This window comes from Carassius auratus, chromosome 4, assembly GCF_003368295.1.
Source record: "Carassius auratus strain Wakin chromosome 4, ASM336829v1, whole genome shotgun sequence".
Lineage (NCBI taxonomy): Eukaryota > Metazoa > Chordata > Actinopteri > Cypriniformes > Cyprinidae > Carassius > Carassius auratus.
In genome coordinates, this window is record NC_039246.1 from 18,054,887 (window position 1) to 18,068,438 (window position 13,552).

Genomic DNA, 13,552 nt, shown 5'->3' on the forward strand with positions numbered 1-13,552 from the left:
CTTACCAGTTTTATTATTCACTTGAAATCACATTAAGCTATTTTAAGTAGCACTGGTGTTTTATTGTTTTCTGGACACCTAAAGAGAATAGCGACAGAAACGCAAGCTTGCAGAGCACATATTTCACATCCAGTGCGTAGAGTAGGCTATATTTCCTGCCCGTTTACTGACGTCACGTCCAGCGGCGTCGGCAGGGCTGGCCGTCATCTCAGAGCATTTCAGAGCATCAAACGAGCAGCCCAATTGCATTTTGTCAATCTGTAGGGATGGGCCGGCCCAACCGCAGCTTTACAGACAAAATATCACCCTAAGGGCCAAGGCCCCCCATTATTAGAGCGCAACCAAGTATAATAGCGAATAATACCAGACACTGTCCCTTAATGTAGCTTCTGAACACACTCTCAGAAGAAATACGTTCTCGTTATGTATTATGGGTAAAATTTTTACCCGTGCGCACTGAAAGGCTAGCTATTTGCACCACTTTATATGTAATGGTCTCTTAAATTAATAATGATGCAATCATTCGGTTGGTGTCCTTCAAGTAATAAATAATACCGACTAAAGATGCTGGGGAAACCCTGTGTTTAAAATGTGAGAAGAGAGAAAGGTATGACCGTAGTCTTACCGCACCACTATAAGAGCCTCGTTTGAAAATGCAGAGTGAACCATTAGGAAAACGTGCTCGTCACCGCGAGAGGACGCACTGTCACAATTTAAAAGAGCAAACACACGAGCTCCCTCTGATAACACACACAGCCGTTTAGACACAAAAGACAGCAGGCCACAGAACGATGGTGCCCTTAGGACATAGGACTGATATTTGTAGATCTGTATTTTATTTATTTATAGGCACATTTATTTTACTAAGCAACCTTAATAAATACAATATTTATTCAGCGCTTAATTCATCTGTTTAAGAAATCTTTTTGATTTAAGAAAAACACATATCAGTTTCTATTTCAGACGCTGCATTCTTCTTAATTTAAAAGCAATATTTTTTTTTCTTTATGGTTTAGGGCTAAATTATTTTAGCTTACACTTTATTTTACAGTCATAACAGCGAATTATACAATTATATGCTACAATTATATTAGAATCAACCCTAAACCAAAATCTAACTCTACACTGAGGAGACTACTTGTTGTTAATATTAATATTCCTGTTAATATTGTTAATATTACTCAGTACTTAAATTTATAATTACATGGTAATAATAACACCTTAAAATAAAGTGTATCCTAAATATATTTAAGCTGCGTAAACACATTTGGCGTGTTTGGGTTTTATAGGCCTAATGTGTATTATATTTACACGTACTACTAAAAAAATGCCTTATTTTGTAAATGAATGGGGAGCAGAATTGGGCGCAGCTTCTGGTCATCTTTCCCTGGCCCACTTTATTCAATTAGTCCAGGCTGTTGGGCCCCGCCCCTGCTGATGACACCACAGACCCTCCTTAAGTTGCGTCGCGCCACAGCTGTCTGCGAGCATTGAGCTGACTGGCGCCATCCTGAAAGAATGCCTTCACTGTAAAAAAACACAGAGAGAGCAGAGTATTCAGAGACAGAGGGAGTGCGCACTAGAGAGAGCAAGAGAGAGAGAGATAGAGATAGAGGGAGGCATGGCAATAGAGTAAGAGGGAAGAGGGTTACTACTACTGCGCATAAACACAGATTTGATCGAACTTGTGCTCGGTCAGAAGGAAGAAAACGTATCCAGATCGACCCGGCTCGGCCTGAACCGTCAAACTCACTTGTTGAGTCTACGCAACGCAACAGCACTATACTGAGAGAGAGAAAAGAACTTGCGGAACTTGACGCGCGCTTGGATGAGTACGCTGACTTATGTCCAACATTAGTATAAATGCATTTGACTTTCACTAGTGTTTATTGAACGGACGGATCCAGTTTATACGAGCTTCTGACAATTTGCCAATGACAGAAAGAACACAGACGAACGGACGGACTTTGTAAAAACAAATTGTCTTGTTCAATTTCAGGTGATCGGAAGTGAAAAAAAAGAAAGAAAGAAAGAAAGAAAAAGGAACCTGTGGATTAAACAAAGGAGGAGTTTGGACTTTTTTGAACTTTCGTGTTGTGCGTTTCGGTGAGTGTATGAACGCTTGTTAAAAATAAATAAATAAGTCAAATAAAAGAATAAAAACAATGGAAGTAAGTCCGGAGCAGTCCCGTTGGGTGACCCACCATCACCCGGTCATTAACGGCCAGCATCCCGAGACACACCACCCAGGACTGGGACACTCCTACATGGACCCGTCGCAGTATCCCCTCGCCGACGATGTGGATTTATTGTTTAATATCGACGGACAGAGCAACCACCCGTACTACGGGAACTCGGTTCGGGCTGTGCAGAGGTACCCGCCACCTCACGGTAAGTATATCAGCCCTAAATGATTTTGCATTATTCCTCTTATCTCCATTTTGACTAAATTAATAATGCGTAGTAAGAGAGAAACTGCTCTTAGGATTGTACTGAAAATGCAACTGACATTTTGAACGGTGTTAGTGTAGCTTACGTGTGGCTTACCTGAAGTGGTGTGTCACTGGTTTCACATCTTTCTAGTATTCTATGGTTATATGGTTATTTAGGGTATACAGTAATTATATAATACTACAGTGCATTGCTTTCATTTTAGAAAACCGTTTTATTAAATTTTAATGTGGTCAAAAATAAAATGTAAACATGCACCGTTATTCGAAAACACACATAACTATTATGTTGGTAGAATGATGTTGTAATATATTAAAGTAAAGTATTTCTATTAGCACTACTTGGCTGGGGCTCAGGTGAATGATTTGATGATTTAATGATTTAAAAGTCGTTCTCTAAATAATGAAGCGATTTTTTCCTTTACGAGGTACTTGAATTTTAGTGCGGAAGAACAATTGCTTTAATTTATTGACACGACTTCCTGAGCGGAATGGGGCAAAGCGTGACCTTGTTTCTCTGTTGAATTGCCCCATCTCTAAAAATATCTAAACTCCGTGCAGCATCAATAGATACTGGTGGGTATCGAAAGTCTTTTGAAAGAGAGAAACTCTCGAGGGCTGTTAATTGCGACCCTTCCCATGCAGCGCCATCGAAAGCCTTTTAGAGATGTAGGCCTTTACGTGCTGTTTCACAATTTTCATTACTCATTTAGTCAAGTTGCACTAGTTCTTTTATACCACAAAAGACCGTTGCTAGAATGTGTTTCAGCGCATAAAATACCATATATGCGTGAAATACACGTAAAAACGTATCATAGCAATCAAGGTGTAAAATATCATTTTTGCATGTTATTTGAAATGTATATTTATACGTGTTATTATTATACACCTTTCTTTATTTCTGTCGTTTATTATACACACATTATTGTGAAGTTTAAAGATCGTGTTTACAAAACAACGTTTTTTTTGTTCTAATCGTTCAGATGTCATTTCTTGGCTCCTTAATGTGACGAATCCCACAGCCCCACCTCGTCCTGTCCTGACAACAGGCTTGTCTTTTGTTTCAGCAGGTACTCAGGTGTGTCGCCCATCATTGCTGCACGGCTCTCTTCCTTGGCTCGATGGAAGTAAATCTATCGGGCCTCACCACAGTACCTCCCCCTGGAACCTCGGGCATTTCCCCAAGACTTCCCTGCATCACAGTTCCCCTGGGCCTCTGTCCGTCTACCCCCCAGCCTCCTCCTCCTCGCTGTCCGGTGGCCACTCCAGCCCACACCTCTTCACCTTTCCCCCCACTCCACCCAAAGATGTGTCCCCTGACCCCTCAATTTCCACGTCAGGTTCGGGCTCATCCATACGGCAGGAGGACAAAGAGTGCATTAAGTACCAGGTGTCTCTGGCCGAAAGCATGAAGCTGGATTCGGCTCATAGTCGGAGCATGGCCTCTATCGGACCGGGCGCGTCCTCCGCGCACCACCCCATCGCCACTTACCCATCCTATGTGTCCGATTACGGGCCGGGGCTCTTCCCACCAAGTAGCCTGATAGGTGGGTCCTCTTCTAGTTATGGTTCCAAAACGAGACCAAAAACAAGGTCCTGTTCAGGTAGGCGTGCGCTTTACTACCCTTTGGTTTTTTACTAACATAATCATAAGATCATTAAACAGTAGATTTTCCTCTAAAAAGCTATATTATTGTGCACTTGCCATTCTTCTCGTTTTCCTCAAAAACAGCCTCCCAGGTTAGCCAATTACCAGACTACTGAATTCCCTTTTTTCTTTTTTTGGTCTGTGCCAAGGCTTCGCTATCAAATTTGGGCAAATTCCACCTCCCTTATATCAATGGCTCCACTCCTTAAAATACAAAGGAATCTGCAATGATTAAAGATATTACAAAAAGATAAGGTTAAATAAATAAAAAAATAAAAAAAAAATATATATATAGGGAATTAATATGATTAATTTGAGCTTGATTTGAGCTGTTCGCTTGATTAATTTTTCTTTTCTTTTTTTTTTTTGTTTGGTAGCAGTTTAAATTATCAATCCGCAATAGACTTCTTCTTTTATAGAAATTAGAGATTTGTTAACACCCCTGCCTTGCACTATTCCGTTAGTATTTTTCATATATGTCGTCGAGTTACAAAGCGGAATTAGCTTCCCTGATTTATTAAACGTCGCTCAGCATATGCAGATGAGTCTACAAGTTCGAAGCGGAGTGCTCGGGTTTTCCGGATGTAGATGTGTGTGTGTGCGTGCGTGTTTTCTCTCTGATCTCTTGCTCCTCTTGTGCCTCGCAGTGCACGGCCCCGTCTCTCTCGCGTTTATATGTTTAAGCTAATCCAATTATTTTCAGACTGCTGCACGCGACAGTTGCATTGTTTACTTTGCGCAGAAACTTTGATAGAGTCCGGATGCGCCGCGGATCGCTCGGAATAACGAATGAGCTGGCGCAGTGCTCGGCCGACATGCACAGACAAGAGAGTAATCCAAACACACAGAGAAAATGATTTCAAAAGGTCAACCAGCTTTTTAAATGCGATTAGAGAACGGACGATTTTTAAAGTCATGGTCTATTCATAACGATTGATTTCATAATGAGAGAAAATATCTATTCTGCTCTCTCATACAATTTTTTTTTTTATTAATTATTATTATTATTATTATTATTCACACACACACACACGCACACACGCACACACGCACACACACACACACACACACACATATATATATATATATATATATATATATATATATATATATATATATATATATATATATATATATATATATTGCTATTTAATTCGTTTGCTGTTTTATTTGGAATACATAGTTTGCACAAGCACAAACTATATCGAAGCACTACCACTAAAGTTCTAGCGTCGTTCTTTTTAGGTTTTATTTTGAACCAAATTTGGATGCTGCGCGATTTTCTATAGATGCAGCAGAACGCTCTTTTTTTACGCACTTGTGTGTGTGTCACTGTCTGAGGTGAAACGCTCGCGAGCGCTGTGGTTTTTGGGGCAGTAAGCAGAGGCACAAAGAGACTCGTTGCCTCCACACACGAGGACAGGAATGCTGCCGGGTACAGGGGGGCTTGCACGGCGAGCTTGTTTTTCGTTTCAGCGGAGCGACCGGAGGCGTGGGTCACTGAACATGTGAAGCGCGCGCCCTTCACCTGTCAGTCAAACGGAAAGAATGCCAATCAAACGCCACGGTGTTTTAATTACGTAAAGAGAGCGGGTTACACCATGAGTTAATTAGACCTACGCTTTCACTTACCGTTTCTGAATCTATTTAACATTATTCCAGCCTTAGATTCTAAAATCTTCTTTAACATATCATAAATAAGTCTTCTTAGTAATGAACCGGGAGGTTGTTTCTTTGGAAATCGAGTCATGTCGCTTTATCCAGCAAGCTATATTATATTTGCGATCCCCTCTTCTAATAAATGATGCAGTATTTTCAAGACATCGTTGTTTAGAGCCTGCAGCAGCTAAGATACTTTTGATAAGACCTATCTCTGTGTACATTTTCACAGCATTGCCTACTTTGAACCGCTAAGTTATTTGCAGATCTTATCAGATGATGTCACATATCTGACGATTGAAGAGTTAAGCTCAGTGATGTCATATTAGATAATGTTTTTTTTTATGTGGTAATGCATTAATAATAATAATGATAATAATATGTTATTAATGCATTTCATATTCATCATTTTTATCAATGCAAATCTTCAGCCTGTTTGAGTTTTTGATATTGCCTTTTCATATTTTTTTTAATGAATAATTAATTATTTGTGGTTTTTTTTATGTGTGCAATAACTCTTTCATATTAAAACAGTTATTAGTAAATATTTTGCTTATATAATTTTGATATGTAATTATATCAAAGCGACTGGCCACGGGCGTTTAGTAGATGTCCGCTAGTGGCCTGTGATGATTGTGTTGTGTGCATGAAAGTGTGTTTTAATGGTTCTAAAAAATCAGTTGTGCATGCGTGTGTGTCTGTGTTCGCAGAGGGTAGAGAATGTGTTAACTGCGGGGCCACCTCGACTCCTCTGTGGCGGAGGGATGGCACCGGTCACTATTTGTGTAACGCCTGCGGACTGTACCACAAGATGAACGGCCAGAACCGACCCCTCATCAAGCCCAAGCGGAGGCTGGTATGTTGCTCGATTGCACTGCATTAATGACACTTGTCTTTTTCTCTTTTTCTACCCAGGAAGAAGTGTTAGCTGCAAGAAATTGACTCGCCAAGCGCAGGTGTCATTTCTTTAAGATTAAGCAATAGCAGTTATTATTATTATTATTATTATTATTATTATCATCATCATTAATGATAATAATGCCATTTTATGTATCAGATTTTCTTTTCTTTTTCTTCTACCCCCCCCCCGCCCTAAACAAATCCGTAGACAAATTTATTTTATCGCAAATATTGCTGACACTGTGTCTACGTGTCAGCATAACGAAATTTGTCACGGAGAGACTTCAAACAGTTGTGAAACGAGCGCTTATCTCAAATGAGTACGCGTGGGAGGCGATCAGCTCCGTCAGGTCAAATATGTCTGCAGAAATTAGGTTCAATTCTGACAATATGCCATTCATCAGGGGACACTGTTTCACAGGGATTTAATAAACGGGGGGGGGGGAGAGAGAGAGAAACTGTGTTTTTCAAATGGCGTGGCAGCACAGACACGTCTCTCTTTGGGCTTTGGATAGAGTCGAGGTTCTTGAGGCGCGGAGAAATAGTCCGAGCGCTGCTATTTTGGCATCGGCCTTCTCTCCCTCTCTAATGTGAAAAGCCGACTTCCCAGGAAAAGACTGGCGGATATCTGAGCGCTGCTGATAAAGCTCCTCGAACAACAGCGCTCGCTCCCGCAGTCTAAACATACAGGCGAGAACGCGCAGAAAGGAGTCACGACTTCAGATTGATCTTCGCTAAGCTCAAGTAGTCCAGAAAAAGAGAAAATAATAGCTCGAAGAAGAATAAAACGCAAATAAATAGATCAAGCGACCTGTATAGAACCAATATTGTTGTCTTTGCCTGATGTGTTCGAATTGAATTTATTTGGCAATACAATTTAGCTGTATTTTGTAATTTCCAAACGATCAAAAATAAATAAAATTATAAAAATTATAAAAAAATAAAAATAAAGAAAAAACGGCCAGTCATTATAAGTAAGGTCGCTTCAATGAATCATGCTTTTATCAATTTGTCTGTAAACGGAATTAAACGAAACAGTTAAGAATCGTTTGACATTTCAGTACATTAACCCAGAACACAGCATGAATTTTCTTTCTGCATATTTCAAAATATGTTGCCGATCCCTACAAATTCATTGCTTTTTTTTTTAGTTTTCCCTTGTTTCCCATTATCTTTTTTCATTATTGTTTCTATTTATTTTTTCCTTATTATTTATATTTGTTTTATATATTATATTTATATTTGATTATGTGAGTAACTGCTTAAAATTAATAATTCTAACTGCTTTTAATCAATGCATGCTAATCTAGAGCAAGGTATTTTAGTGCAGCATATTGATGTGAATAAAGATTGCTAATATCTAACTGAAGGTTGATGTTTAAACGTGGATCCATTTCATGCAGAGCCGCTGTTTCTCCATCATTTAACGGGAAAATGTCATCAGCTTTAATGGGCACTATTTAAACCAGTGCTTTCATGTCCTCTGTAAATATTTAGGTTTGAGCGGGCATGTGCGCAAGGCACTATTTTTACCCTAGAGTTTAAGGCACCAGTGTTATGGAGATCTCTTTTCCTCTGACATATGTCTGCATCGCTCATAACCATTTGCAGCTTCGGGAAACAAGAGGGTTGGGGGCCATCAGCACTGTAGGAATGCAATCATCATCTTAAGATATTATAGTATGAGTGTAATAACCGTGGTTCTTTCTTTGTGTGTCTCCATCAGTCCGCTGCCAGACGAGCGGGGACCTCGTGCGCAAACTGTCAAACGACCACGACGACACTGTGGCGGAGAAATGCGAACGGCGATCCCGTCTGCAATGCCTGCGGCCTCTATTACAAATTACACAATGTAAGCTCCATAGCTGTCTTACGCTTATCTAGTAAGATATTTTCTATCTTTTCTTTGCATGATGGCAGCTTTCATGCCATTTCTTTCATTTTCTTTCTTTCTTTCTTTCTTTCTTTCTTTCTTTCTTTCTTTCTTTCTTTCTTTCTTTCTTTCTTTCTTTCTTTCTTTTTCTTTCTTTCTTTCTTTCTTTCTTTCATAACATTCTTCATGAACAAGGTTCATGCATTAACTACTCAAAAATGACTAGGGATCATTATAATAGTCAATCACACCAGCTGTTGAATTTTAATTTTTTCCATCCAAAAAGTTCAGATTTGTTGCATATTCCAAAGCCTGTCCAAGTCTATTATAGTAGTTTGTATTGTGATTTTCACACCCCAGGGACAACTTAACCCAATCTGCGAAAACTGTAATGTTTTAACCTTCCCCAATGGTCTCAAGCCGTTAGGGATTCGTCTTGTTCTTCCTCATATTATTATTTATTTTTATGGCTATTACGGTAGAGCTAAACTGCTAGTACTGTTGTACTATTGAATTACACTTCAGTTGGTGGTATTTCTATGTTAAACATATGCTGGGGAACATTTTCATTCTACCTAATCAGCTCTGGTATCCTGTATCATCACACTTTGAGGCCCCATGCTCCTGTTACATTCCCCTACTAGTCACGCAAGCGCACCCTTTTAAATCATTTTGCCATGTTGCTTTTGGCTGTTTTATAAGAACTCGAAAAAAATACAAATTAATTCCCCTAAACCTGACCTAGGTTATCAGGGAAACAAATAACATGTATTATCATTTGAAACAACCCAAGAGTTCGGGTAATTGGAAAATGAGTTTGTCTTGGTCCATCCTATTTTCTGTTCAGGTCGGCCTGCTTTGAATCAGATTCCAGATTTTGCATGCTTTATTAAGCTGAGCTCTCTCCAGAGTGTTCTTCACTAACTCACATGTTTGCATTATCACAACCACTCCCATCTCTCATTGAGCCGACTGGGATTTGTCAGAAGAACTGAGTTGTGATTGTGTTTGTATGTCTGTCAGTCTGGGGTTAGACTTCTGATCTGTTTCCTTCTCAGTTTCTATATGCGGTCATTTCAATCCCCGAATAACGTTTAAGAGTGTTTCTAATAGCCGACGGCTATAAGCATGTGTTTCTCTGATGCCCAATGGAGATATTTTAAATGAACAGTTTTGCTTTGGGGTGTGAGTTCACACACATACACACACACTGGCATTTTACATCCGTGGTTGGCCAATATGGGTTTTCTGATAACTGACGTCAATGCAGATTTCTAGAGAACAGTTTTTGCAGATACGTTTTTTTATATATATAATCCAATTTGATGTTAACAAAAGAGAAATTTATTACAAATTCTGAAAATAGTTAAATTAAATTACTAAATTACTTAAACATTGTAATTCTTTTAGAAGTCCAGATAGTAAATTTAAAGTAGAAAGTGCATGGTTTATTAAAGTCTTGATGAAATGAAATCAAACACCTGTAAAGGAATATGTCTTAGTTTCACTTTATATCTCTTGAACAAAGCATCCACAGTGTTTTAAGACGGAGAGGGAGAAAGAGACGGCCCAATTATGGGGTGAAAGTGTCAGGCTTTGGCAGACGGACACTCGAACCCGGCTGGTGAGAGTCTGGGCTTTCTCTCTTTGGCTAGACTGGCACTGTCCATGCCTGGCGTCTGGGTTCCAGAGGCTAAATCCAGCCTAGTCCTGATGTGACCCGACACAAACACTCGTAAATACAGTCACGCTTGCTCAAATAAAGAAACGTACATATTGGCGATATAGTGTAGCTCTATTACACATTCTAGCACTGGAGTATTACTATGAGTGTGTGAAGTGAGCATATTTTTTTTTTAACCAAATCTTAATTCCTTTCTCCAAGACAGCAATTACAACAATTAGATCACTTTTTTTTTCTTTAATGGACCACAAAAAAACAAAACCAAAAATTATTCACATTGAAAGTCAATGGGGTCTAAAACCACACTTTCATTGTATAGACTGTTTAAAAAAAATCTTCTTTTGTGTTTGAACAAAGAAAGTCATACATTTTGGAGCGGCATGAGTAAAATCCATCCCTTTAGTTTTCTCAGATAGTATTTCTTAGAAAAACATTTCGCAGTGTCCCAAACGTGGTCTGATCTACTTAACTCTGCAAAATAGTCCAAAATGTCATTACGAACTCTCATTATGAATTGTCTCCCTTGTGTCTATTTTTATTTCTCATAAGGATTTTTAGGAGAAACATCTGAGATCAAGTTAATACTCAAAAGGAACATAACTGGTTTTAGGTCTCCTCGAATATGAGGGACCAATTTTAAAGCAATAAAGTGTTCCTCAGGATCTGTTATTCAATGCAAAATGAAGACTTTTTTCCATTATGCTCCTGTCTTATGTAAGCACGCTGGTCCCATGGCCATTATTAACGTCTGACGCATCTTTCCTCGCAGATCAACCGACCGCTCACCATGAAGAAAGAGGGCATCCAGACCCGAAACAGGAAGATGTCCAGCAAGTCCAAGAAGAGCAAAAAGTCCCATGACAGCATGGATGATTTCTCCAAAAGCTTGATGGAAAAGAACAGTTCTTTCAGCCCGGCCGCTCTGTCGCGTCACATGACCTCGTTCCCTCCCTTCTCGCACTCCGGCCACATGTTGACCACGCCCACTCCCATGCACCCCTCCTCCGGCTTGCCCTTCGCCCCTCACCACCCTTCCAGTATGGTGACGGCGATGGGCTAGAGTGCCCTTCTACCTCCGACCGCCCAATCTCCCGACGGTGGACGTCTCAAAGCACCGTTAACCTTGAAGCCTGTCACCTGCCGCAACCCTCCGACCTTGAACCAGCTCTCTCACATGCTCCGTCTGAGCTACAAGCTCCCCCCAAGACCCCTTCTCCGGTATAACCCCGCTTAAACCCCTCAAACCCTATATAATGAGGGAGAGACAGTGAGAATGAAAGAGAAAAGACAATGACTTTCTTCATCGCCCCTCCAATCATGAAGCCCCACGCTGATGTCAACCTTCATTTGTGTACAAATGCCATCTTTCCTGTAGGCATCAAGGCACAAACATTGCGAGACTTTAAACAAACCTCCTCTAATTCCCCAACCCGCTCCCTTTCTTCTTCTACGCATCTCCTCTTCTTCAAACCCGTGAGACATGAGGAATCGAGCTGTGAATGACAACAGGAGATGAACTCTGCATATATTTGTAAAAAAATTGTCTGAAATACATTTAATGAAGACTTTTTAAAGCGCAAAATGAGAAAAGGCGAGGTCAGGAAATGCCCGTGGGCAGCTAATGATAAGAAGGGTACGACTCAAACCTGGAAGATGGAACACGATTTCTATCCGAGAAAAGTAAGAGATGTAGGGAGAAGAAAAGTAGAAAGGAAATGGTGTGTAATGCATTAAAACTTGTAGTCAGGTCTGTCTCGCAGACTTCCAGCTACTCCTCTGGATGTGTTATAGGTCTTGGGCAATTGGTTGTGTTCACACATACACACACACACTCATGCACACACACACACATGCACACACACATACACACACACACTCACGTATACACCTGAAAGACTTCTTTGGGCCCAGGTTATATGCATTGTGAAAAAAAGTTCCTGTATTTGTTATTTGTATGTATAATTCAGAGTACCAAAAATACGAAAGAAACAAAGATGTAGAATTATTTCTTTATGTAATGCAGACTGAATGGTTGTACAAATTTAATAATCACTAGTGTAAAAAAAAGACTTGCTTTTTGTTAATTTTTCTTTTTCCTCTTTAAAATAATAAACTAGTTTAATCTCTGTTGACATCATACGAGGACGCAACGGTGGAAGCTTTTGTGAGTGTTTGTGTACGACTTTGTGTGTGACTGCGAGGGTGAGTTTTTGTGGGTATATGTCACTGTGAATGTGTGATATCTGACACATGGCTTTTGCTAGCCACAAGGACACCTCTAGATTTACCCAGAATGCTGTTGGCCACATATCAACAGGAAGCCTAGAAATAAACAGACATGTTGTGAGCCTAGAACTCCTCACGCTACCCATGTGAGTATGACATTCCATCAACACTGCTGTTAGCATGCTAAGCACAAGAGACATGTTAGGGCACAAATAAGAGTATTGGCAGTCAGGAGATCCGAAGGCCACCTTCTGTCCAAATTATGTTGAAAGTGATATAGTTTTTTGTGTCTTTACGTTTTGAAGAGTTAAACAAGTTTAAAATACCTTGGGACAGCAGCACCTTACAATAACAAGTTAGTTCCATGATTAATCAAAGATGTGATACATCATTTCATAATAGTGAATTTCTTTGAAAAAGCAAACTGTACTGTAGGAATGTGATGAACATGGCAATGAAATTAACAACACAATCTTAGTTTTAGAAAAAAAGAAAAGAAAAGGCAACAAGAACATAGCCTTATGGGTAGACTATTGTAAAAGTAAAAGCAGAAAATACCCTCGGCTTGCTAATACACAGTAAATGTAGAAAAGAAACTAATAAGTCTGCAAAAAAGTGGTTAAACGTTTCTGTGGTGCGATTAGGCTTAGGTTGGCATCTCAGGGGTAAGTTTACACTGCAATTTGGATCTTGACAAAGTTTTGGACGTTAAGTGTTTACAAACCAAAAACCGAAGCAGAACAATACAAAATACTTCAATCGCAATTTGGGGCTAAAGTGTAGGTCTGCAAAGTCAATAAGAGACAACGCAAGAACATTAAAAAAGTTCAAAAGCAGTCATTACACATGCAGGAAATCTTTTTTTGGGGGGGGGGGGGGGGGGGGGGCTGACTTTGATCAGTGGTTCATTGTGGGTTTGCAGGGTCATTGCTTACTGTTCCATTGTAGCTAGCCATGGTCTTCACTCCATTAGTTTTTATGGGTCGTAAGAAAGGACCTGCCCTCGGGGCTTTTGTTTGATTATAAAGCGTTCAATTTGTAGAAGAACTGTTAACTTAAAGATTATATGTAATACGAACAATACCGTATGTTTAATAGTACTCGATCTTTAA

The 13,552-nt window shown here is 39.7% G+C and overlaps 1 protein-coding gene across 5 annotated transcripts; it reads left to right on the forward strand.

Annotated features, from left to right (window-relative positions):
* The first annotated feature begins 1,484 nt into the window (after positions 1 to 1,484).
* gata3 (GATA binding protein 3) lies at positions 1,485 to 12,362 on the forward strand. 5 transcript variants are annotated; one of them, XM_026230690.1, is made up of 5 exons: positions 1,485 to 2,391; positions 3,518 to 4,054; positions 6,673 to 6,713; positions 8,384 to 8,509; positions 10,984 to 12,362. In XM_026230690.1, exons 1-5 carry the CDS (start codon positions 2,166 to 2,168, stop codon positions 11,272 to 11,274), a joined length of 1,221 nt encoding a protein of 406 aa, XP_026086475.1. In that variant the 5' UTR covers positions 1,485 to 2,165; the 3' UTR covers positions 11,275 to 12,362. The 5 variants fall into 5 exon arrangements, with proteins under 5 accessions (XP_026086475.1, XP_026086482.1, XP_026086468.1 ...); XM_026230697.1 differs by having other exon boundaries at positions 3,518 to 3,997; XM_026230683.1 differs by lacking the exon at positions 6,673 to 6,713 and adding an exon at positions 6,468 to 6,613 and having other exon boundaries at positions 1,488 to 2,391; positions 3,518 to 3,997.
* Positions 12,363 to 13,552: the final 1,190 nt, after the last annotated feature.

Bases quoted from the DNA above. Each gene is read 5' to 3' on its own strand.
- gata3 (XM_026230666.1), top strand. From the start codon at position 2,166: ATGGAAGTAAGTCCGGAGCAGTCCCGTTGGGTGACCCACCATCACCCG. The intron at 2,392-3,517 runs GTAAGTATATCA...CTTTTGTTTCAG, and splicing joins GAGGTACCCGCCACCTCACG to CAGGTACTCAGGTGTGTCGC. The intron at 8,510-10,983 runs GTAAGCTCCATA...CTTTCCTCGCAG, and splicing joins TCTATTACAAATTACACAAT to ATCAACCGACCGCTCACCAT.